General features: G+C 40.8%; 1 protein-coding gene across 3 annotated transcripts in view; it reads right to left on the reverse strand.

Moving 5' to 3' along the window:
• Window positions 1-24406, reverse strand: part of KYAT1 (kynurenine aminotransferase 1) — a 59821-nt gene that overhangs the window by 8907 nt on the left and 26508 nt on the right. Inside the window, exons 2-9 of one of the 3 annotated variants that reach the window (XM_072632619.1) lie at window positions 19569-19660; window positions 14040-14162; window positions 8812-8870; window positions 6174-6321; window positions 5782-5931; window positions 5583-5669; window positions 5257-5385; window positions 4434-4554 (exon numbers count right to left, since the gene is read on the reverse strand). In XM_072632619.1, the coding sequence (XP_072488720.1) occupies window positions 4434-4554; window positions 5257-5385; window positions 5583-5669; window positions 5782-5931; window positions 6174-6321; window positions 8812-8870; window positions 14040-14159 (814 nt within the window). In that variant the 5' untranslated portion in view covers window positions 14160-14162; window positions 19569-19660. The remainder of the gene's footprint in view (window positions 1-4433; window positions 4555-5256; window positions 5386-5582; window positions 5670-5781; window positions 5932-6173; window positions 6322-8811; window positions 8871-14039; window positions 14163-19568; window positions 19661-24406) is intronic. The other 2 variants (XM_072632618.1, XM_072632620.1) reach the window with 2 other exon arrangements.

Genomic DNA, 24406 nt, shown 5'->3' on the forward strand with positions numbered 1-24406 from the left:
AGATCTGACAAGTCTGGTGCCACAGGGAGCAATAGGTATACCATAGGAAGAGGTAGGGAAGCCACCGAGGGCAATATCCAAGAAGAAAGTCAGCAACGAAGCTCAAAACTTCAGATGTCTGTGTGAATGCGCTAAGTCTGGGCAACAAGGCAAACAGGAGATTCTAATGTAAGGAGGCGAAGGACTTAGGGCCAAATGTTGGCTCTGCCACTTCCTGGCTCTGTGACCTTGGGCAAATCACTTAACTTCTCTAGGCCTCAAATTTCTCATCCGTGAAAAGAGGAGCTGACCTTACAGGTCTCTTCCAGCTCTAAATCTATGATCCTGTTGCCTCTAGGGTGAAGTGTAAGATCCTCTGTTGGCCCTTCCCAGCCTGTCCCCAAAACACCTTTCCAAACTGGTTATACCTGACTCCTCTTTGTGCATTCTACCCTCCAGCTATACCAACCTTGCTATATCTTTCACACATGATACTGACTTTCATCTCTGCCTTTTCATAGGAAATTCCCATGACTGGAATGCTTCATCCTCTTAGAATCCCTTGTTTCCTTCAAAATTCAGCTCAAGCAGCTTCCTTTACATGAAGCCTTTCCTGAGCCCCCTCCCTTAGCTGCTAATGCCGCCCCCATTACCTTGCATTTATTTTGTATATACTTAATGTGTGTATATCTGTTGTCTCCTTAAAGTAGAACGTAAGCGCCCTGAGGCCAGGGACTGGCTCATTTGTGTCTTTACATCTTCAGCACCTAGTACAGTGCCCTTAATAAATGGTTGTAGATTTATTGATTATCTATCTGCCACCACTAAGCTCATGTTGCTAGGCCTGGATGCACAAGATCTCAAAGAACTATCCAACAGGATGAACTGAGCTGCTATCATCCATCTTTGAAAGATCTCAGGAAAGGGAGAAGACCCGAAGAAATGCAGAAGGGCAACCATGGTCCCATTTTTCAACAAAGGGAAGGGGGCGGAGTGGGTAAATGATAGACCAGCAAGCCTGATTTATATTCCAGAGAAAATTCTAGAACTTATTATTAAAGAGTCTATGAGGCATTTAGAAAGGCAAGCAGTGATCATTAAAAGCCAGCAGGGTTTCATTAAGCATAGGTCACTGCAGGCCAACCTTATTTCCCTTTTGCCAGGGTAGCTAGACTGGTAGGTTTTAGGTCAATGTTACATAAGGACAGATGAAAGAGAATGAGGGTGTTTAGCCTGAAAAACACCCTGGGGGAGGGGAAAAGCAGAGGGGAGGACCTGATAGCTGTTTTTAATTATATGAAGAACTGTCCCATAGAAAATGGATTATACGGGTTCTCTTTGGTCCTAGATAGAAGTTTCAGAGAGACAGATTTAAGCTTAAGAATGACAGCTATCAAACGACTTCTGGGAGCCAAGATGGTGGAGTAAGCAGTGGAGTAACTCTCCCATATTCACCTCCAAACAACCATAAATAGCACCCCAAAACAAATCCTAGAACAACAGAACCAACAAAAAGACAGGGTGAAACAATTTTTTAGCCCAAGAAACTTAGAAAATTGGCAAGAAAGGTCTGTCTCATTCAGATAATAGGTGAAGACTATCCAGGACAAGAAACATCCCAATAAGACAGCAGCAAGCCCCACCTCAGCAAACAAGGGGGAAATCCTAAGCCCCAGTTCTGTAGAGCAAGCAAATGCCAACACTAGATCCTCCCCCCATGTGCCTCAGCATAGCCAGGGAACTGGCAGATTCTACCTCTGAAAACCCCCACATACTTCAGCATAGCCTCAAACAAAGAGGAAGCCTCCAACAGCCAGACCACCAGGTGCTTCAGTGCAGAAATATCAATGGGAAATACCAGCACTAAGACCCCAACTCAGCACCAGGTAAGCTGCCAGACCCCTACGGGCCTTCAGTAGCACCAGCCATCCACTACTGCAACCCCCTCAGTGCAGCAGGAGATATGAGGGTCCCCTGTGGGCCTCAGGGCAACATCACTGCAATACCAAGTAAAGAGACAGAACCTGTAGTCCCTGGCACAAGAAGCCTAAGACAATGCCCCTTCCATCCTGGGAGCAGAGCTAAAATTCAAAAGAAAGGAAAAAGACCAAACAAGATAAGCAAAAAACAACAAAAAAAGAATCTGACCAGAGAAAAGTTATTACAGTGAGAGGGAAGATTAAGACACAAACTCAGAAGAGGACAACAATGTGAAAATGTCTATGTGCAAAGCTCCCCCCAAAAATGGGAAGTGATTTCAAGCCCAGGAAGAACTCATGGAAGAGCTCAAAAAGGAGCTTAAGAATCATGTAAGAAAGGCAGAAGAAGAATTGGAAAAAGAAATGAGAGTGATACAAGAGAATTATGAAAAAATAGTCAACAGCCTAGAAAAAGAAAACAACTGCTTAAAAAGTAGAATCAGCCAAATGGAAAAGGAAGCACAAAAGCTAATGGAGGAAAACAAGTTCTTAAAAGTTACAATTGGGCAAGTGGAAGATAATGACTCCATGAGATGTCAAGAATCAATCAAATAAACTCAAAAGAATGAAAAAATAGAAGAAAATGTAAAATACCTCATTGGAAAAATAACTGATCTGGAAAACAGATCCAAGAAAAGACAATGTCAAAATCACTGGACTACCTGAGAGCCACAAACAAAAGGAGGACAGGGACAGCATCTTTCAAGAGATTATCAAGAAAAACTGCCACAAGTTGTGGTATATGAATGTAGTGGAATACTATTGGACTATAAGAAATGATGAACAGGTGAACTTCAGAAAAACCTGGAAAAACTTATATGAACTGATGCTGAGTGGGGGGACAGAACTGGGAGTACACGGTAATACACACATTGTATGATGACTGACTTTGATAGACTTGGCTCTTCTCAGTAATGCCTAAGACAACTCCAAAAGGTTCATGATGGAAAATGCTATCTACATCCACAGAAAGAATTACTGCTGAGTCTGAATGAAGATCAAAGCATACAATTTGCTTTCTCTTCTTTATTTTGTTTCTTCTTTCCTGTGGTTTATTCCATTGATTATAATTCTTCTTTAGAACATGATTAATGTGAAAATATGTTTAATATGAATATATAGAGAGAGTCTATATCAGATTGCAAGCCATCTTGGGGAGAGAAGAGGGGGAGGAGGGAGAAAATTTAAAATTCAAACGCTTGTGGAACTGAATGTTGTAAACTAAAAATAAATTAATTGTTTTTAAAAGGAAAACCTGACCTGATATCCTGGAACCAGAGGGCAAAATAGGCATTGAAAGAATCCACTGATCATCTCAGGAAAGAGATCCCCAAATCAAAACCCCAAGGAACATTATAGCTAAATTACAGAACTATCAAATCAAGGAAAAAATACTGCAAATGGCCAGAAAGAAACAATTCAAATACTAGGGAGCCACAATCAGGGTTATACAGGACTTAGCAGCTGCAACATTAAACTGGAGGTCATGGAACATGGTATTTTGGAAAGCAAAGGAGCTAGGACTACAGCCAAGAATCACCTACCTAGCAAAATTAAGCATAATACTTCAAGGGAAAAAATGGCCATTCACTGAAATATAAAGATTTCAAGGCTTCATAAGAAGACTATAACTGAACAAAAAATTTGACATCCAATACTAAGACCCAAGAGAAGCCTAAAAAGGTAAAAAGGAAAAGAAAACATAAGGGATTCAGTGGAGTTGAACTGTTTACATCCCAATATGGGAAGATGATACTTATAATTTTAAAAAAATTGTATCACTAATAGTACAGCTAGAAGGAATATACATAGAGAGAGGGTACAGGTATAAGGTGAATTTGAGGGAATGACATAAAAAATACTTAAGGGATGAGAAAGAGGAGTACACTAGGTGCAGAAGGAAGGGAGAGGTAAGAACTGGAAATGTTTAGCCTAGGAGAAGTGAAGACTGGAGAAGTCATGACAGCTGTCTTCAACTATTTGAAGGGTTACAGGAGGAAGAGGGATCAGATATGTTCTGCTTGGCTCAGAGGGCAGAATCAGAAGCAATGATGTCTTGGAAAAGATTTAAAGGATGTAAAGAAAAACTTCCTCATGGTTAAGGTCACCCCCAAAATGAGGTGGGCTGCCTTGAGAGATAATGCTTTCCTCTCACTGAAGGTCCTCAAGCTAAGGCTCAGTGACTACTGGGTTGGAATGCTGCAGGTGGGATTCTTGGTCCATGGGTTCCATGAAGGCAGGGACCATATCTCAGCCAAACTCTGTGTTGACCCCCGGAGTTGGCACAATGTTTTGCTAACAGAAAGCATGAAAGAAGGCTTGTTAACTTTGCTTTTCTTTGTTATCTCCAGTGCTTGGCAGTGTCTGGCACTTAATAAATTATCATTTATATGACTGATTAACTGTACTAACCAGTGCTTGGTCCCATCAGGTCATCTTATGTTCAGGGAGAGACCACCCTCAAGGTTGCCATACCTATGCTGATGTGTTTCTCTCCATCGTACACCAGCCACTGGTAAACCTCATCGCTGAAACACAGGACATCGTGTTTTTTGCACAGATTTGCTATTAATTCCAGTTCTGCTCTGCTGAACACCTGGAGGAAAAGGAGCAGAGGGAAGAGAAGAGAAAAAAATAGGCCCCAGATGGAATACCATCCAGCAGGGACCCACCCTTCTCCCCCCAGGGAGGAGGGAACCATTGATAGCATGCAAACTCAGAACCCCAAGGGGTAGGAGACAACCCAGCTCCAGTCAAAGGAGGAGAGAATGACTGAGGGATACTTTATGCCTGCCCTAAGTAGTATATTATAATAAAGTAGAAAGAACACTGAACTCAGTCAAAAGACCTGGGTTCAAGTCCAGCTCTCTTGACTATATAACCCCTGGAAGGTCATTTTATTTTTCTGTTCCTCCATTTCCCTCTTCTGTCAAATAAGGTCTTATACCTGCATAACCTCACAGGGTTGTTGGGAGCATTAAATAAGGTAAAGAATGTCATGTAAAGTGCTTTGTAAACCATAAGGTGTTATATAAACATAAACTGGAACTAGGCAGCAAAATAAAGTGGCAGAGAGCTAGCTAGTGTTGGCACTACTAAAACTTAGATTCAAGTTCTGGCTCTGACACAAAGGCTGTGTGATCATGGACAACGTGCCAAACCTCTCAGTATGACACTGTTAAATCCCTAAGAGTATGACTTAGAAATGCTAATATGCATTGGTGGAAGGGCTTTCTACAATGGAAGTTCTGATGAATTTCTTCCTGGACCTTCCAAGAAAAGTATAATATTTATTTACCTTGCCCAAAGGGTTGTTGGGTGAATTGATGACAATGGCCTTGGTCCGGGGAGTGAACTTGCTGGCGAGTTCATCTGGGTCTAACTTCCAGTCACCACTGGACATCAACTGGCCATCATGGGTTGGTGGCTAGTAGAGGAAGCCAGAACTGCCCTCAGTTTCCAAGGCTGGTCTTCCTCCTGCCCTAATGCCTCCCTGGTCCCATCTTCTCTTTACCCTTTTCCTTCCTCCCATGTGTCCCTAAAGGGGACAGGATTCAGCTACACTCACTTCCAAGGATTTGGCCCTTGAACCCCACCCTGCCTGGAGTCCCTTAAAATTCTCACCGGTCGTAATGGCACAAACACAGGACAGCCACCAGCCATCTTTGTCATGGGCTCATAGCAGTCAAAATAAGGTTCAATGAGAATGACCTGGGGACCGACAAAAGGAAGGTAAGGGAAGTCACCATTAGGACTAGATACTCACTCTATATTGAACCCCCTACCCTCAGACCTCTATCTCCCCACTATTTCCACATCTCACCTCATCTCCTTCATCCACTAGGGCCTGAAAAGAATAGAAGAGGGCCCCATAGGCACCCACTGTCACTAGCACATTCTTTAGAGGATCCAAGTCTTGTTCCAGCAGTTTCCCAAAGAATTGAGCCAGTATCTTTACCAGAGGAGGGTGACCCTGCGGAGGGAATCGAGAGGACCTGCCAAGGTCAAAGATCACCAGACTATCTCTCCAGGTGGGCTACAGTTTTCCCTTTCATCCTTTTTGGTTGGGGCTCAAATCTCTCCATTCTTATGGGGAAGATAAGAATGCAGAAAGGTAGTGAGTTAAGTCTGGTACTAGTGTTCAGGTTAGATGGGGGTGGGGTGGCTTAGGAATGGAAGAAGAGACTGAGCAGGGAAAGGGAGAGGGGGACTCACAAAGGCACGAGTGTATTGATTGAGCATGATGTCTCCACCGATAGCCTGTTTGAAAGCTTCAATGGAGAATTCTGGAGGTGCAAAATCAGGGAAGCCCTGGCCCAAGTTCACGGCCTCATTCTCATTGGCCAACTGCACAAACTCCACCCTAGGGTGGGAATGGAAAACCAGGAAAAATAGAATTAGGGAACAGAGACCAGCACATCTCTCCCCTCTCCAAGGACATGGACAGAAGGTGGGAGACATTGGTGTTTGGTCTGTTCCAGTGCCCCAAAGGGTCATCCTAGCATGAAGCCAGAACACAGAACTGGGTCATAGGATCAACTGAAAGGGACCTTACAAGTCCAACTCTTCCATTTTATAGATAAGTAAACTGAGGTGCAGAGAGGTGATTTGCTGAGGATCACACTGCCAGTTCCTAAGCTCCCTTCCTTTGCTACTCACGTCTAGGCTTTCAGGCAGCCCTCTTCTGCCTCCTCTACCCTCCTTCTTTTGCCTCCTCTACCCTCCCCTCTCCCTGAAGTCCTCCTTTGGGCCTTTGGGATTCTGTAGCAAGGTTTCTACAGAAAGTCCTTGGGAAATAAGTGGTGGAGCTTCTGGTCACACAGTACAACAGTCATGGAACAGAGGAGACCCCACTGCTTCCCATCCTGTCCATGGCCATTACTAGCCTTCACACTAAGGACTTAGGTGACCTGCCCAGTATCACACAGCAAGGTTGCCTCAAAGGCAGGACTCAAACTCAAGCCTTACTGGTTTCAAAGCCAGTTTAATGAAAGTTCTGTCAATCACCTGGTTCCTTTCCTGCCTTTGTACTCATCACAGATAGGTAGCATATTAGACAGTCCTGGGCCTGGAGTCAAATCCATATTAGCAGCATATTAGCTATCCGACCCTGGGTAAGTCATTTAACCTTGGTTTGTCACAATTTCTTCATCTATAAAATGAAAATAATAACACCTATCTCCTAGGACTGTTATGAGAAGAAAATGAAATATGTGTAAAGCTGTTTGCAAACCTAGTTATCATTATTATTATACTTGATCCCCCTCTATGTACTCACTCTGTGATCCAGTGACACTAATCTCCTAGCTGTACCTGGCCCAAGACACTCCCAGCTCCCAACCTTATGCATTTTCCTTTTGGGAGGCAATTGAGGTGAAGAGACTTGTCCAGGATCATGTAGCTAGTAAGTTAAATGTTTGAGGCCGGATTTGAACTAGGGTCCTCTTGATTCCAGGGCCACTGTACCACCTTGTGCCACTTAGTACCCTCCACCCCTCCTTTTTAAATCCTGTGCATTTTCACTGGTTGTCTCCCACACCTGGAATGCTCTCCCTCCTCATTTCCATCTCTTGACTTCCTTCATGTCTTTGCTAAAGTCTCACTTTCTATAAAAAGCCTTTCCTAGTCCTCCTTAGTGCTAGGGCCTTCCCTTGGAGATTATTTCCAGTTTATCTTGTATCTATATATATAATGATGTTTGCACAGAGTTTTTGGTAGATACTTGCTTTTCTTTGTACTCCCAGACTGTGGCACAGCACCTAGAACGTAGTAAATTCCAGGTACATTAAGAAATGGTCATCTACTGACTGATGTAACCTTCTCATGTTCCTATTCTATTCTGTCCTTACAAAGGTCATTGCTTACTTAGTTTAAAATGCTAACACTTTCGGCACAATGCCTGGCACATAGTAAGGGCTATAGAAATGTTGGCTATTATTAGCTATTACTATTATTGGGATCTTCTATGGGTCTATTCATGGTCCAGTTGTAAGTTTTGAGAGGAGAGGGGCAAGGGAACAAGAATTTAATTAATTAATTAATTAATTTAATGCCAAGTACTGTGCTAAGTAAATACTACTCTATTTGATGCTCCCAACCATCTGGGAGGCGGGTACTATCGAGATCACCTTTTCACTTTTGAAGAACTGAGGCAGACAGAGGCCTTGCTAAGGACAGATTGATCTCACCCATCTCTGGACATCCCCTAAGCATTGTTCAGAGCATGGAACACACAGTCCCTAAGCAGATCAGAATGTCCTCTAGGTCTAAGCATTCACTAATGCCCTCCCTCATGACACCATCTTCTCCTGTGCTTCAGGGACAGGTATGTATTTTTAATTCCCTATTCTTCCAATCCTGTCCTCAGAAAACCTGTTTCCCAGACTAGAAGATCCACAGACCTAATTAACTCCTTCCTCTCCCGGTCATGAGAGTTTGGGCTACAAAATCTTTCTCACCACAGGAAGGGAGGGGTGGGGAGGGTAGAATGAACAAGTCTAATCTCACTTTTGTGTAGGCAGAAAGCTTTCGAAATCCCAGGGTTTAAAGTCCTCATTCCCCCTCCCCCACCTCCTACTAAATAGGGTTAGCTATTTTCCCTTCAATAGGAAAAGGCACAAGAACAAGTGTCTTTTTAAGGCAGGTTCCGCATGAAATCTTTGCACATCTGCCATCCCAACATCCATTTTTCCTAGATCATGCAAACCTTTGTCCTGGATCACCAAAAGTTCTGGTCAATTCCTCTGTGTCCCCATCCCCTTTGCCCCTCATTCCCTCTCTCCTTTCCCCCCCTCAGTACCCCCCCCAGCCCTTTTCATTCTCCCCCAAACACTAGACACACACTCTAACTCACCAAGGGTTCTTGTCAATGCCTTCCAGCCTTCGAGCCTGAACCTGCTTGGACATTTTGACCTGAACAGCGAGAAAGGAAAAGAGTGAGAGACAAAGTGTGAAGGTACACGTAGGGGAAGGAGGCTTCCTTCTCCCTTAGACCCCAGGGAAAAGTGTTCTTCCCTCTGCTCCAACTCAGCCCAATCATATTTAGCTCCACCCCTTATCTCAAGATAAAAAAAAGTAGCCTAGTTAAAAAAAAGGTAGCCTCCTTTAAAAGAAAAGTGGCCTAGTTAAAAAAAAAAGGTAGTCTATTTTTTTTAAAGGTAGCCTGGTTAAAAAAAAAAGTAGTCTCGTTTAAAAAAGTAAAAGGTCGCCTGGTTTTGTTTTTTTTTAAGGTGCCTTGTTAAAAAAAAACAAAACAAAAACAACTCTCAGGTTAACTCCAAGCTTGATCTCTGATCTCAGACTATGCCTGGCCTGTTCCAGTTCTGTCTATTCCAGGACTAGTTTAGATGTTTTTTCTAGGCTGGTCCTTAGGAACCAGGCTCTTCATCAGATGTCCCCTTCTGCAGATTAGTAATTATGCCACATTTTCCCCATACCTCCTTTCCCCCAGATCAAATGAAGACTCTTCCCTAGTTCTCTAATTTGATTCAGGGATTGGGGCTAAAGTGACCCCTGGGGAACATGTATTCTACCTTACCCTCTTCTCAGCTGGTCATGGCCTGGCCAGTGTTACCCTTTGTCTGTGGTCAGTCACAGATGTGGTTCTGGTCCAGCAGGGTGGGTTTTTTTTTTAAGTTTTTAAAGTTATCAAGTGACATTCATTTTTTTCCCTCCTTTCCCACACCCCAAACTTTGAGATGGCAACTGTGTGGGATGGCTCAGGTCCCTACTTAAATCAATTTCTCAGAGGCCTCTCAAAGTGATGACAGAAAGTTTATTTCTAGATTCTCGAGAATCGGGACAATCCTACACCAGTTCATCTGGAGTAGAAAAGCCAAAGATAAAGAAAAGGCAGTGATTTATATAGACCCTAACGCAAGTCCCTCCCCACCCCTGACCATTATTTTCATTAGCTGAGAATATGATCTTACATTCTAGACACAAAATCTAACCAATCCCTTTTGAAATGAAGACATCGAGGAATTATGTAAGTTTTATCCAATCATTGAGACCCTAATACACTACACAGTTTTATATCCTTATATGGAACTATTCTAAAAATATTGTAACCTTGAGCCTCTAGGTCTTACCTCACCCCTAGGAGAAGAATTACAATCTGAGGAGTCTTCACTAAACTTATCCCACTCACTACCATTAGGCACAAATGGGGGGAGGGTTGTATACACACTCATACATACACATATATGTGCATACACACAGATATATGTGTACGTACACACACATATATATGCACATTCACATGGATATATGTGTACATACACATATATACACATATGTATACATACACATGCCAGTTCTTTTTCTGGATTCAAACAGCATCTTACTTCATAGGATCTTTGCAGTTAATTTGAGTATTTATAATAGTCAGCAGGGTTGATATTTATTCCCTTAAATAGCTCCAGCATAGAACTACACCAAGAGGCTTTTGAAGAGCCAAAAAGCCTGGCATACAAAGAAGGGGATACCCCCAAAAAGTAGGCTATGGGGATAAGAGTGAAGGTAGGGAGGGGTGAGAGAAGTGGGATGGGAAGGCGAGAGACAGAAAGAGCAGAGGACAGATGAAGACAGAAAGCTGAGGAAATGAGAAGTGAAAGAGGGTAGTGAAGGGATAAGAAGTACAGTTTGGGGGAGACAGGGAGAACGCAGCACGGAAGAGAAAATAGGGGAACTGAAGCCACAAGAAGAGCCTGAGAGAAAAGGAAGAGGAACTAAAGGAGTGTAAACTTAGGGAGATGTAAGGATTAGGGAGACTCAGGGTATAGGGTGGGGAAACAACTGGGAAAGATAGGAAAAGGAGAAAAGAAGAAAAGGGATAAACTGGGGGAATTGGATGGGAAGTGAAGAAGCCAAGAAAGGCTGAGGGGGATGGGGAAGAGGCGCAAGGAAATAGAGGAATCCAAGAAGGAAGGATGGGGGCAGGATGGCAGGGTGCCATTTATCTGCCTTAAGAATGAGAAAAGAAGGAAATGATCTCAGAGGAGCCAAGAAAGTTGTTACTAAGCCTAGACACCAAAGCTCATGCCTTTGACTACGAGGGTCCCCTCCGACCCTCACTCAGAATTGGATGAATTATTTTTGCACACTATTCCAACAAACTTAAAAATCAGGTTTCCCAGCCAGAATCAAATTCAAGAGGTGGAGAGAAGCTACTAGAAGCAGATACATTGACAACGGACAGAAATTATGCCAGATATAGTTAAGAGAAAAAAACAGAGTTAAAAAAAAAAAAAGCAGACACAAAAACTAAAGCAGCATCAAACCAGGGGCCACTTAAGCATGGGAATAAACAACCCTACTTTTCACTATTGATGTCACAGTGTTTCATAATATCCCCAAGACCTACCACATAGCAGGCTTTGAACTTCAAATTGATTAGCTTTCCCATTTATACAAAGAAGACAGGGAGGAAGGTGTGCAGGAAGTGATTTGACTAAGGTCACCCAATGACTTAGCTTCCACCCAAGCCTTAAGCAATGTTGTATAAAAAAATTTTAAAAAGCCGGCAGGGTAACTAGGTGGTGCAGTGGATAAAGCACTAGACTTGAAGTCAGGACCACTCACCTTCCTGAGTTCAAGTCGGGCCTCAGTCACTGTGTGACCCTGGGCAAATCACTTAACCTTGTTTGCATCTGCAAAATAAGCTGGAGAAGGAAATGGTGAACTACTCCAATATCTTTGCCAAGAAAATCCTGTTGGACAGGACAGAGTCAACAACAGTCCATAATGGGTGCTTAACAAATGCTTATTAACTAAGGAGAAGATATTCATAAATATTACTGATTGCCTCTTTATCAAGAAAAAAATAATTTAGGTTCAGTACAGACTATTTACAGTCAAGTAATGTGTAAAAAAGTTTCCATTCAAAGTGGTTAAAATTTACCAAAAAAAAAGTTTTGGTGCTTAAAAAGGGACAAATTTCTATCTAGAAAAGTTAGCTAAGAAAACATAAAAATCATACACAGAAGAAAAAGAAAAGGTCAGAAGGAGATACAAACAGGCCAATTTTGTTACTACTGTGTTAGCTTTAATATACACTTAAACTACCGAGTGATCTTTTTTGTGGTTTGTGTATTGGAATATTTGTGTTTGTTGATGATTATTCATAATGAAAACTTTTTTTTAAGTTAGCCATGAACACAGGTTAGCTGAGGCAACGGAACCCTAGCTGAAATAGCCTTGGAATAGAGTCCAAGTACCTGGATTTCCCTTTTGGTGTCGCTACTTAAAATTAAAATTAAAATTTTCAGAAAAGCTTTTATGGGTCAGTTATGTTCCCTTAAGAACAATATACATCATGTTTATTTGAAAGGGACAGAACTTCCAAATACAAGAGCTATATGATGTACAACTATAAATATTGAAAAAAAAAATAACCCCAAAGAACAACCAAAACCCAGAGTCGCATCACGCGTCTGCGGAGCCCCAAAATAGGCACATGTCCCAAGTAAATTACTTTCTGAAAACAGTGTGACTGAGAATTTTAATTGAGACTGTACTCAGACAAACTTTAAACAGAAAAGAACAAGGGTTTCCATTCATGTTTTGTTAGTGATGGCTCAATCTGTGACATGTCCTGTTTTAAAGTTAGTGCCTTTAAACTACTGGTGCAGGGATGGTTTTTGTTGTTGTAGTGGGTTGTTTTGGGGTTTTTTTGGTGGGGGGATGGATGAGAAGGGCTTCTATTTCTAAAAAAGTTTTTATTTAAGCCACCAAATGCAGCCTTTAAATGTTGTTTGTCAAGATTCTGTTGCCCTGGAATCTACCTCTTCACACAATGACATCTTACCATTTGGTTCAATTGTGTGTAAAGTAAAGCTTGCAGACCAAACTGAAACAGCTTCTAATTTAGAGACCTACATATTAGAATGGGAGCTGGAAATTATGTATAAGACAGAGGAGAGAGGGTTTTGACAATTTAGAAGCATGCCAAAATTAGCTCCCTGCACAATTTTTTGGTTGCAGAAGGCCAGCCTCCAAATCAGGAAAACCTGGGTTCCTCTCCTGCTTCTTGGAATCTGACTACCTGACTACCTGACTCTGGGCAAGTCCTCTACCTTCTCAGATGTCTTCATAAAACTGTAAATTACAGATAAGGTGCTTATCTGCATTGATAGGAGTTTCCTCTTCAGGATCTCCTTATACCAATGAAATCACAGATACAGGAGAAGAAAAATATGTATTTTCCCTCTATATGTAAATACACACACTTGCATGTGTGTACATATAGTCAATTAATTATGTCTAATTCTTTATGACCCCATTTGGGGTTTTCTTAGCAAAGATATTAGAGTGGTTTGCCATTTCCTTCTCCAGCTCCTTTTGCAGATGAGGAAACTGCGGCAAGCAGGATTAAGCTACTTACCCAGGGTCACACGGCTAGTAAGTGTCTGAAGCCAGATATGAACTCAGATCTTCCTGACTCCCGGGCTGGTGCTCTATCCACTATTCCCCCTAGCTGCCCCACAGTTCTATGTACAAGTGTGCATACACAGACATGTATATATACTTATATATGTATGTGTGGATAATATGTGTGCATGAATGTATACATATTTACTTCTAATTTCATGGTGGGCTTTTGTCATTGGAAATTTAATGAGACAAAATACACAAAAACCAAAGGAACTCATTTCCAGAATTACTGAATGGATCATAAGATTTAAACCTGGCGAAAAATCTTATAGACCATCTAGTTCAACTTCTTTCTTTCAGAAAGGAGGAAACTGAGATTGGAGTTTAGGTGACTCATCTAAGGTTATACAGTCAAATATCAGGGCAGAAGTTTCAAGTCTGGCACTATGGGTGATCTTTCTCCAGTGCTATTCCCCCTGTACCATACTATCTCTGTAGCCTTGAGTAAAGCACCCACTCACTGGGAGTTGGATTAAATAACTCTCTGTAGTCCCAAGGAGACATGAGAGGCCAGGAGGGGTTTACAGCTTTCTTGCAGGGTTAATCCAATCCTGGTGCAGTATCTAGAGGAGGGAATTATGATTTGAGGGGGAAGAAAAGAGAAATGGTTCTGCACTACCAGGAGCCTAGAGGGGCAAACACACTTACCATCTGGTGCAAAGGCCTGGCCAGCTTCACCTCCGATCTCCTTCCCAGCTGATTCAGCACCATCAGCACTGAGGGGCTCTTGAGCATGGCTTTCCCAGACACCAGAGACACCACTGACATCCCCTTCCAAAGGCAGAAGAGGAGAAGGGGGGGTAAAACTGGGCTTCATCTGTATTGGGAGTTCTTAACTTAGAATCCATGGAACCATTCCATAAAGAGGTTTCAGGGGTCTGGGAAATGTTTTTTAAATTTTTGATAACTGTATTTCAACATAGGTTTCCCTTATAATCCTATGTATTTTATTTTATGCATTTAAAAACAATATTCTGAGGACAACTTCATAGATCCACCGGTCCATGGCTAAAGGGTCCATGGCACAAAAAAAGGTTAAGAACCCTATCTCTAGAGGTTCCAAATTAAGAAGGATTTGGGACTGGGTCCCCATGCTATATTGAGAATATGTGGCATATGGATTGACCCATGGTTGGGGGCTGGATTCACTTGACCCTGACTTCCAAAAGGCCCTAAGCCCTTTCCTTTCCTCATGTGCTCTCTCTGATACGAAGGCCTTAGGAATTATTCTACATATTTTATAGATGGGAAAAGCAAGATGTAACTGCCCTGGATAGGCAGCCTAAGGTTCAATTTTTAGGAGCCATATAATCAGGGTAGTGTGGGAGTTTGCTCTTACTGGAAAGCCAACTATTTAATTTTCAGGGTAAGCCTTTACACCTTGGAAAGTGCAAGGATACAAATCAGGACATGATTCATTATTTTGTTGATTGTTGACTCTAGACTTAAGAAAATGATGGAGAAAACATTAATAATGCAGATTCAAATTTAGAGCGAGTAATATACACATATATACATACACATACACACACACATAATTTGGGGAGTGGGAGGGTGGCAAGCTTCAAGAAGACAAAGCATAACACTAATAACAGAAGACTTCAACATTCCTCCATCAGTTTTGGATGTCAACAGAAAATATTAATTTCTAAAGAAACTAGAGTTAAAAGTTTTATATCATCTTCCAAATGGGACAGCAAAAGAATAAACATATTTTACAAAAAATGACCATGCAGCACAGGGATATTGCAAACAAAATTTAAAAGGCAGAAATAGTTAACACATCCTTTATAGACTGTAATGCAATAAAAATAGTCATTGGTTCAGAAACCACAAATAAAAGATACAGCCCCAAATGGAGTCTTAACAATGAAATCTTAAATTAATAAGTGGGTCAAAGAACAATCATAGAAGCAATTAGTGACTGTATAAAAGAAAATGATAATGAAACAACATGCCAAAATTTCTGGGATATAGCTTAAGCAGTCCTGGGGGAAAATCATGTCTTTATAATCATATGTCAACAAAATAGAAAAAGAGAGAACTAGAACTGAATATGCACTTAAAAATGAAAAAACTCACAAATAAACAAACCTAAACTAAGCATAAAAGGGATATTAAAAATAAGAGGGGGAAAAATTGAAAACAAAAAACCCATAGAAATAATAAATAAAGCTAAAAGCTGATTTTTTAAAAAATAAGACTAATAAAATTGATAAACCCTTACTTAATCTGATTAAGAAGAAAGCAGCAAATCAAAATTAGTAAAATTTCAAATGAACAAGGTGAAATCTACAGCAAAATCAGAAAGAAAAAAGAATAGTCAGAACACATTATGAACAACCATATGCTAACAAACCTAAGAACAAAAAAGAAATAGAGGAAAATCTTCAAAAGTACAAAATAGCCAAACTATCAGAAGACCAGGTAGAGATCTTAAATGACCCAAAGGAAATAGATTTAAAAGGATCTGTAAAGGAAATATCAAAGAAAAACACTCCAGGTCCTGACGGACTCACAGTAAAATTCTATTAAACTTTTAAAAATATTCTTATTCACATAGAATAAGAATATTCACAAAATATTCTTAAAAACTGAAAAAGAAAGAATCCTACCAGAACCCTTTTCTGAGACAAATACAGTCCTAATATTTAAACTACGGAAAGATAGAACACAGAAAGAAAACTAAGGGCCAATATCACTAATGAACACTGACTCAAAAATTTTAAACAAAATTCTATCAAACAGATTATAGCCATTTATTAAAGAAATCATTCATTGTGATAAAGTGAGACATATCAGGAATGCAGGGATGGTTCAACATTAGGAAAACAACACATTAATCATATTAAAAACATCAAAAACCACATGACCATTTCAATAGATATGGAAAAAGCCTTTGAAAAAGTACAGAACTCTTTTGTGCTAAAAACCTACAAAATATAGGCACAGAGGGACCTTTTTTAATATCACAAAAAGCACCTATCTAAAAGCAAAAGAAAGCATCACATTCCATAGGGATACACTAGAACCTCTTCCGGTAAATGTGGGAGTAAAGTCAGGATGCCTGCTTTCTCCACTATTATTTGATATAGTTCTGGAAATGCTAGCATGAGAAAGATTTTAAAGGAATAAAGGAATAAAGAAAGGTAAAGGGGAGATGAAACTATCCCTGCCTGCTGATGATATGATAGCTATTTGGAAAACCCCAGGGAATCAGCAAAGATGCTAACTGAGAAAATTAAGAGCTTCAGCAAAATTGCAGGTTACAAAGTGCTCAAAAATCAAGAACATTTCTATATAAAAATAACAAAACACAAGAAGCAATAATGGAAAAGGAAATCCCATTCCAAATAACTACAAAATGCATTAAATATCTGGAGAATGACACAAAAGACTCATGTATTAAATTACAAAATGTTTCTTAAAGAATTAAAGAACAATCAATATAGCTGGAGGAATACTCAGTGCTAATGGCTAGGTCATGCCAACATAATAAAGATGATAATACTTTCAAAGTTATTTTTTACTTTTAATGCTAGAACAATCAAATTATCAAGGGGATATTTTATAGAATTTTGTAAAATAATAATGAAACTCATTTGGAAAAACAAAAGATCTAGAATATCAATTGAAATGATGAAAAGAAGTAAGGACAAAGGAGGAATAGCACTTCCAGACCTCAAACTATATATTCCTGAGCTGTAAGAAATTATTTGTGTAATAAATACAGAGAAGCATGGAAAGATCTATATGAACTGATGCAAAATAAAGTTAGCAGAGCCAAGAAAACAATATACACAACTACAACAACGTAAATGCAAAGAACTGCACACCAAAAAATCAAAAGTTAAAAGTTAATGTAACAAAATTAAAAAGATGAAACAGAACTTGAATGAAAAGATATGAGAATATTTTCCCCACCCACCTACTCTACCCCTTTGTAATAAGAAACAGAAAACATCAATAAAATCTTATATAGAAAGAAATTATTTTATACATACTTTGCATTAATCCATTTGCGTATATTTGCATTACCCCAAGACAATGTAAACTCTTTCAGCCCAAGAACTTTTATCTTTTACTTTGCATCCCCAGCAAGTCAAGCATTGAGAAGTCACTAAATAAATGAAAAGTTGACAGCAATTGTTTCCCTCTTAGTCTTCCTTCTCCAGGCTAAACATTTTCATGTCCTTTAATCCTTCCTGTGATATGGCTTCCATACCTCTCACTATCCTGGTTGCTCTCCTCCAGATCAGGCTCCTCTGCCCCATGTCCCTATGAAAATCTGTCCTGTCCCCTTGAATGACTGAACAAGTTGTGGTATATGAATATAATGGAATTTTATTGTGCTATAAGAAGTGGACTTCAGAAAAACTTATATAAACTGATGCTGAGTGAGGGGAGCAGAACCAGGAGAACACTGTACATGGTAACAGCCATATTATGTAATGACTGACTTTGATAGACAGCTCTTTTCAGCAATGCAAGGACCTAACTCCAAAAGACTCCTGATAGAAAATACCATTCACATCCAAAGGAAGAATTATGGAGTGTTAATGCAGATCAAAGCATACCATTTGCTCTCTCTCTTTTTTGTTTTGTTTTGTTTCTTCTTTCTCTTGGTTCATTCCATTAGTTATAATTCTTCTTTGCAACATGACTAATGTGAAAATATGTTTAATGTGAGCATATATGTAGAATCTATATCAGATTCCATACTATCTTGCGGAGGGGGAATGAATAGGAGGGGGAGAAAATTTTAAACTCAAAAGTTTGTGGAAACGAATGTTGTAAACTAAAAATTAACAAACAAACAAATAAATAATTAAAAAAAGAAAAGAAAAAAGAAAATCTGTCCCCTTGAAAAGAACACAGTCTCTGGCTATGGTCTGACCAGAGCTGAGGATGCTAAGATCAGAACTTCCCTCCTTCTGGATGTTATGCTTCTATTGGTCACTCTTAGCCTTTTTTGGTGGCTCCATCTGACACTGACCTTGTGGTCCTGGGCTTTAGCCCTTGGTACTACAGGAAATTCCCTAACATTCAAAACTGCTGACCTGCATTGGTGGAGAGAATTTCTTTATCAGAGAGCTCCTAAGAACTTGAGATCCAGATCTCCTCAGCATCCATATCACCTCATTAATTCTTTTTTTTTTTTTATTTTGTAATGTTTAACAATCACTGCCATACAATTGTGATTTTATCCCCCCCACCTACCCCCCACTCCCCCCCTCCCTCCCCACGACTGCATACAATTCTGTATAGATTCTACATATACTTTCCTATTGAGTATATTTTCACTATAGTCATGCTATGTAGTCAGACTAAGATAAATGAAAGAAATCATATAACAAATCACCTCATTAATTCTTAAGCTCAGATTTGGCCTCCACAGTCTTGCCCCAACTCCAGTTCTACAGTGTTGAAGTTTAACTTCAGCTGACACCTTAGGGGATTAAAACCAAAACCAGAAACAGAATAGGACTTTAATAGCTAGCACTTACATAGTGCTTTAAGGCCAGCAAAGACCTTTACAATTACTATTTCACTTGATTCTCACAACAATTTTGGAAGGTAGGTGCTATTATTATCCCCATTTTACAGATGAGGAAACTGAGTGAGGCATGTAGTGGTTAAATTATTTCCCTAGGGGAATCTAAAAAAGAGATAAAGTGCATTGGAAAATGCCATGGAATTGAGGGTTTGAGTTTGAAATCTATTACCATTTACAACCTCAGAAAAGTCACATTACCTCTCTAGGTCTCAGTTTCCTCATCTATGAAATGGCTCCGGGAGGTGAGGAAACAATCTGCATAATGTGACTGCTACAATGTAAACAGAAAGAATGAAATGAAACTGAGCCCGGACTATTGCACATGTGACCAGATGACAAGGAGATGTGCATTGGTTTCGCGGCATTTTTTTTTTTTTAAGAGAAGATTCCCTGGGCAGTGAGATGAGGAGGGATATATTTAGGGGGAAATGTGATCTAAAAACAAAAGACATTTTAAAAAGCTAACGTAAGCTAAAACAAGAGGTTTATATTCAAGGATCTCAATGGTCTGGTCCAGCTCCAAATCCTACACTAAACGGTAGTTCTTATAAATTCAGCAGGGTGTTGGGGGCAGGCAGCTGGGGGTGAGGCTAGAGAAGCCAGATGACAGATCCACTTACTCTGAGTTTGACTGTGTTCCAGAAGTGCTGTCCTCTCCTGAGTGGCTCCAGCCAGGGAAAAGAAACTGCTAACCTGAATTCCTGACAGTAGACTGAAAGAATTACACAAGTCAGAAGGGTAAGCAGAGATCTTGAGGTCCAGTGGTAAAACCGGATTTCTCCACCCACTACCTCCAGAGTTTGAAGAAATGGCTTGAAATTAGACACCAGGAATAGTTTTCAGCCTTAACAAATGACTGAAAAGAGAAGAGGGGATAGGGATGCAATGAGAATTTTAATTGATAAGACAGGGAAGGGGGTGGATATTAAAAATAGAGAGACTTGGGGTAGAGACAAGAGGTAAGGGTAAGGAATATCCAAGATATTTGGACAATGCTGAACTCTGTCCTGCCTCTATTATGTAATACAGTCATCAGAACGTCTTCTTCCGTTCTCACACAGCTACTCTAGCCAATGACACCTAAGTGTCATGCTCTTCTCACTCCTGTCCAGTGGCCTCCTTCTATAATCTATCAGAGGGACTACTCTAGCCTCTTCCTTTCCCTTTCTCTGGCAATTCCTATGCCTCTCCTCCTTCAGGCTATTGTTGTTCAGTCATTTCAGTTGTGTCTGGCTCTTCCTAACCCCATTTGGAGTTTTCTTGGCAGAGATACTAGAATAGTTTGCCATTTCCCTCTCCAGCTCATTCTGCGGATGAGGAAACTAAAGCAAACAGGGTTAAATGACTTGCCCAGGGTCACACAGCTAGTAAGTGTCTCACACCAAATTTGAACTCCAGTCTTCCTGACTCCAGGCCCAGGCTCTATTCACTGTGCCACCTGGTTGTGAACTCATCAGCTCCCTGAAGCCTACTTTGTCTAGGCCTCTCCAGATCTAGTCTCCCCAGAATCCTTTTCAGTAATTACAGATAGCATCCCAGACCATAGGAATTTATACCTGCCTTTTCTGACTTTGTTCTTTTGGCCTGTTCCATGAAACTATAGGACTGCTGAATCTTAATCTAACATATTATTTCATTCAATTAGAGAAACATTTTTTAAGTGCCAGGCATTAGACTGGGTAATAGGAATATAAAGAGCCTGCTCTTAAGGGGTTTATAATCTAAGAGGTGAGGAGGTAAGGGTAGGGAATGTATACCCAAAAAACTATGATAAAAGAGATAGGAGGATCATGACTCTGTGTGTGTGTGTGTGTGTGTGTGTGTGTGTGTGTGTGTATGCATGTGTCACATTCTTATGATTTCTTTTACACAACCGTATCTGCTCTGACACTTGCTTACAGCACTAAGAGGTTAAGTGATTGTCAGACCACCCCCTTTGTATCAGAGTAGGATGATCCCAGGTCTTCCTGAAACCCTGGCCACTTTTCTACTACTCCTACAAGTATAATTACTGAATTAAGTCAATATTGGTCTTAATATCAATGAACCCACAAGACAAAAGGAATCGGCACTAAATGGAAGGATGGCTCCTTCATCAGGTGTCAAAAGGAAACAAGTCAGGAAATATCATTTCACTGACCATCTGTATTTGTGTATGCTTTATGAGACATGCAAAAAGACCACCTGGAAGAAAGTTACCACTTAAGTGCAAGCATTTGTTGCAAAGGATAAGGAGATAGAGAAACTCTAGGAAAAAGTAACACCCTTCAAATTCTTTTCTCCTCAATTTTATTTTGCTTTTAGTTCTAAATTCTCCTACCTCTCTCTTATGTCCCCTACTGATAGAGAAGGCAAGAAAAATAAACCTTCTCTGACCACTCTTTCTTAAGTCCCCCAGCCATCCATATCTTATCACTTAATTGAGAATGTTCCCCAAGACTATGTCATTGGCCTTCTCTCCTTCTCGGTCTTTCTCTCTCATCAACTCCAAAGAACTGAATGATTATCTTTATGCAGATGACTCACCAATCTATATATCTAATCCTAGTTACTTGTACCTGGGTATTTTAGTCTCACATCACCAACTGCCTATGTTTCAAATTGGATATCTCAGAGACATCTCCAACTTGGCATGTCCAAAAGCAAATTCATTATCTTTCCCCTAAAACCCATCGCTCTTTCAAACTTTCTTATTTTTGTAAAAGCACAATTTTTCCATTGTATCAGATTCATATATCAGATTCATCAGATTCATTGTTATTTTTGAACTCCTCACTCCTTATAGCCAATGAGCTGTCAAACCTTGTTTCTACCTACACATCTCATCATAACCACTTCTCTTTATTCACCCAGCCAATATCTCGGTTCAGAACCTCACTACCTCTTGCCTACCTTGTCATGTCCTAAAATGGCGTCCTAATTGGCCTCCCCCTCCCCCAAATCTCTCCTCTCTTCAATCCTTCCTCAGCCCAGAAAGCAGGGATTGTCTTTACCTTTCTTTGTGTCCATAGTATCTGAAAGATGGTGGGTGGTAAATAAATGCCCACTGACCTGATTCAGCTATCAAAGTGATTTTTCTTAAGTCTAGCTCTGACCTTGTCATTCCTCTTGCTCAAAACCCCTAGTGTCTCCTTAGTATCCTGAGCACAGAATAAAGACTCCTCTATTTGCCTTTTCAAGTCCTTCACAAATGTGACCTCAACATATCTTTCTAGGCTTATTATATATTACTTCTCTTCCTACACTTTATGGTCTAGCCAAACTGGTCTTTTCTTTGTTCTTCACACATCACTCCGTCTCCCACATTTGGACATCCGTATGTCTGAAATGTGCTACTCTTTAGGAAGTGAAAAACTCCCTACTATACTTACAGAATTCTTCAAGAGCCTGCTTAAGTCTTACCTTCTATACAAAGCCCTTTCTGATCCTCCCAAAATACTAGTGCCACCCCCAAACTATCCTGTATTTATTCTGCATATTTCTGATATATGTAACTGGGTCAAGTCACTGACAATGCCACGTTAAACCTTGATGGAAAAAGACAAAGAACAAAAGCCCAAGAAATTGAATGGCTCTCCAGCCCAGCCTGTCCTGTGTCCAGCCCAGTTCCCACTGCCATCACTGAGGGGAACATTCTTTGTACAGAAGGGGCCTACCTAAGCTACAACTACCAACATCAACTACCAGTCAAGTGCTGCAGACAACCAGGTAAGACCAAGACCTCTTGCTTTAGTAGTAACCTTGCTCCCTCCTCTCCCACTCTCCTTCCAACCTGGCCCCCACAGCCTTCATCCAAGGGCACAAACTTATGGAAAAGGGGCTACCACCAACTACTGACCAACTGCCAGTGTTGGAACAGGGAAGCCAACCTTGCTAAGGCAGTAAGGTAAGTAAGAAAGAGATCCTGGTAAAAGTGACAGGTTCTGTCCATTGCCTCTGCCCTTGCAATAGCCACAGGTATCAAAGTACCAGAAAAGAAAGTTCTTGCCATCAAAATTCTCAATATTTTCAAATGGTTTAACATCAACTATTTAATGTTATCAATGGGAATGATATTAAGGAAGATGTGTGACTATCTGCTTTGCTGCTGCACCCTAAGGAACCCCATTTGACTTTCAGCTGGGATTTCTTATTTTTCCTTCTCCCCCTATTGAAATGTGAGCTTCTTGATAGCAGAAAATGTTTTGCAGTTTTCTGTTTGTATTGCCAGCCCTTAACAGAGTGCTTTTCAGAGAGAAAGCACTTAATAAATGCTTTTTCATTCATTCATTCATTTGTTTTGTCCATGTTATGTCCTCAGATAGAAGGTTAGCTCCTTCCTTGCCTACAAAGGATGTCTCCACAGTCCTTAAAAGATATCCCCTCCTAGGAGAAGCCAAGATGGCGGAGTAGAAAGATGCACATGTGCTAGCTCCAAACCCACAGCCCATAAAATACCTGTAAAGAAGAACTCCCAATAAATTCTGGAGCAGCGGAAGCCACAGAACAGCAGAGTGGAGATTTCTGTTCCAGAGAGACCTGAAAAATTGACGCCAAAGATCCATTGCACACCGGACCCAGAGCAGAGCCCAGCCCTGCCTTGGACACTCGGCACCAAGAGGAGCAGATCCAAGCAGACTTCGGGGATGGAATCTCCAGTGGCTGCACAGGTCCCTCCACCCACAGGCACTAAAGGTCAGTGAGAGAGTCTTTTTGGCTCCCCGAGAGGGGAGTGGGGTGTCCCCATGGCTCAGGGCCCCTCGAAAGGCAGCAGCAGAGGTGGCAGCAGACAGGGGCTCCCAAAGCAGGCAGGAGCTCAGATCCATTGTTGAAGGTCTCCTCACAAACCCCCTGAGGGAACTGAGCCCCGTGTGGCGGCCTTGCCCCAACCTGAGCACCTGAACTTAATCTCACACTGAATAGCAGCCCTGCCCCCACCGAAAGCCCTGAGGCTGGGGAGAAGCATTTGAATCTCAGACCCCAAGCGCTTGATGGGCAGATCTGGAGGTGAAGTGGGTGTGAAGAGAATACTCAGAAGTCAAGTCACTGGCTGGGAAAATGCCCAGAAAAGGGAAAAAAAATAAGATCATAGAAGGTTACTTTCTTGGTGAACAGATATCTCCTCCCTTCCTTTCAGATGAGGAAGAACAATGCTTACCATCAGGAAAAGACACAAAAGTCAAGGTTTCTGTATCCCACACATCCAAAATAAATATTCCATGGGCTTAGGCCATGGAAGAGCTCAAAAAGGATTTTGAAAATCAAGTTAGAGAGGTGGAGGAAAAACTGGGAAAAGAAATGAGAGAGATGCAAGAAAAGCATGAAAAGCAGGTCAACACCCTGCTAAAGGAGACCCAAAAAAATGCTGAAGAAAATAACACCTTGAAAAATAGGCTAACTCAATTGGCAAAAGAGGTTCAAAAAGCCAATGAGGAGAAGAATGCTTTCAAAAGCAGAATTAGCCAAATGGAAAAGGAGG

The sequence above is a fragment of the Notamacropus eugenii genome, chromosome 1 (genome assembly GCF_028372415.1).
Source record: "Notamacropus eugenii isolate mMacEug1 chromosome 1, mMacEug1.pri_v2, whole genome shotgun sequence".
Taxonomy (NCBI): Eukaryota; Metazoa; Chordata; class Mammalia; order Diprotodontia; family Macropodidae; genus Notamacropus; species Notamacropus eugenii.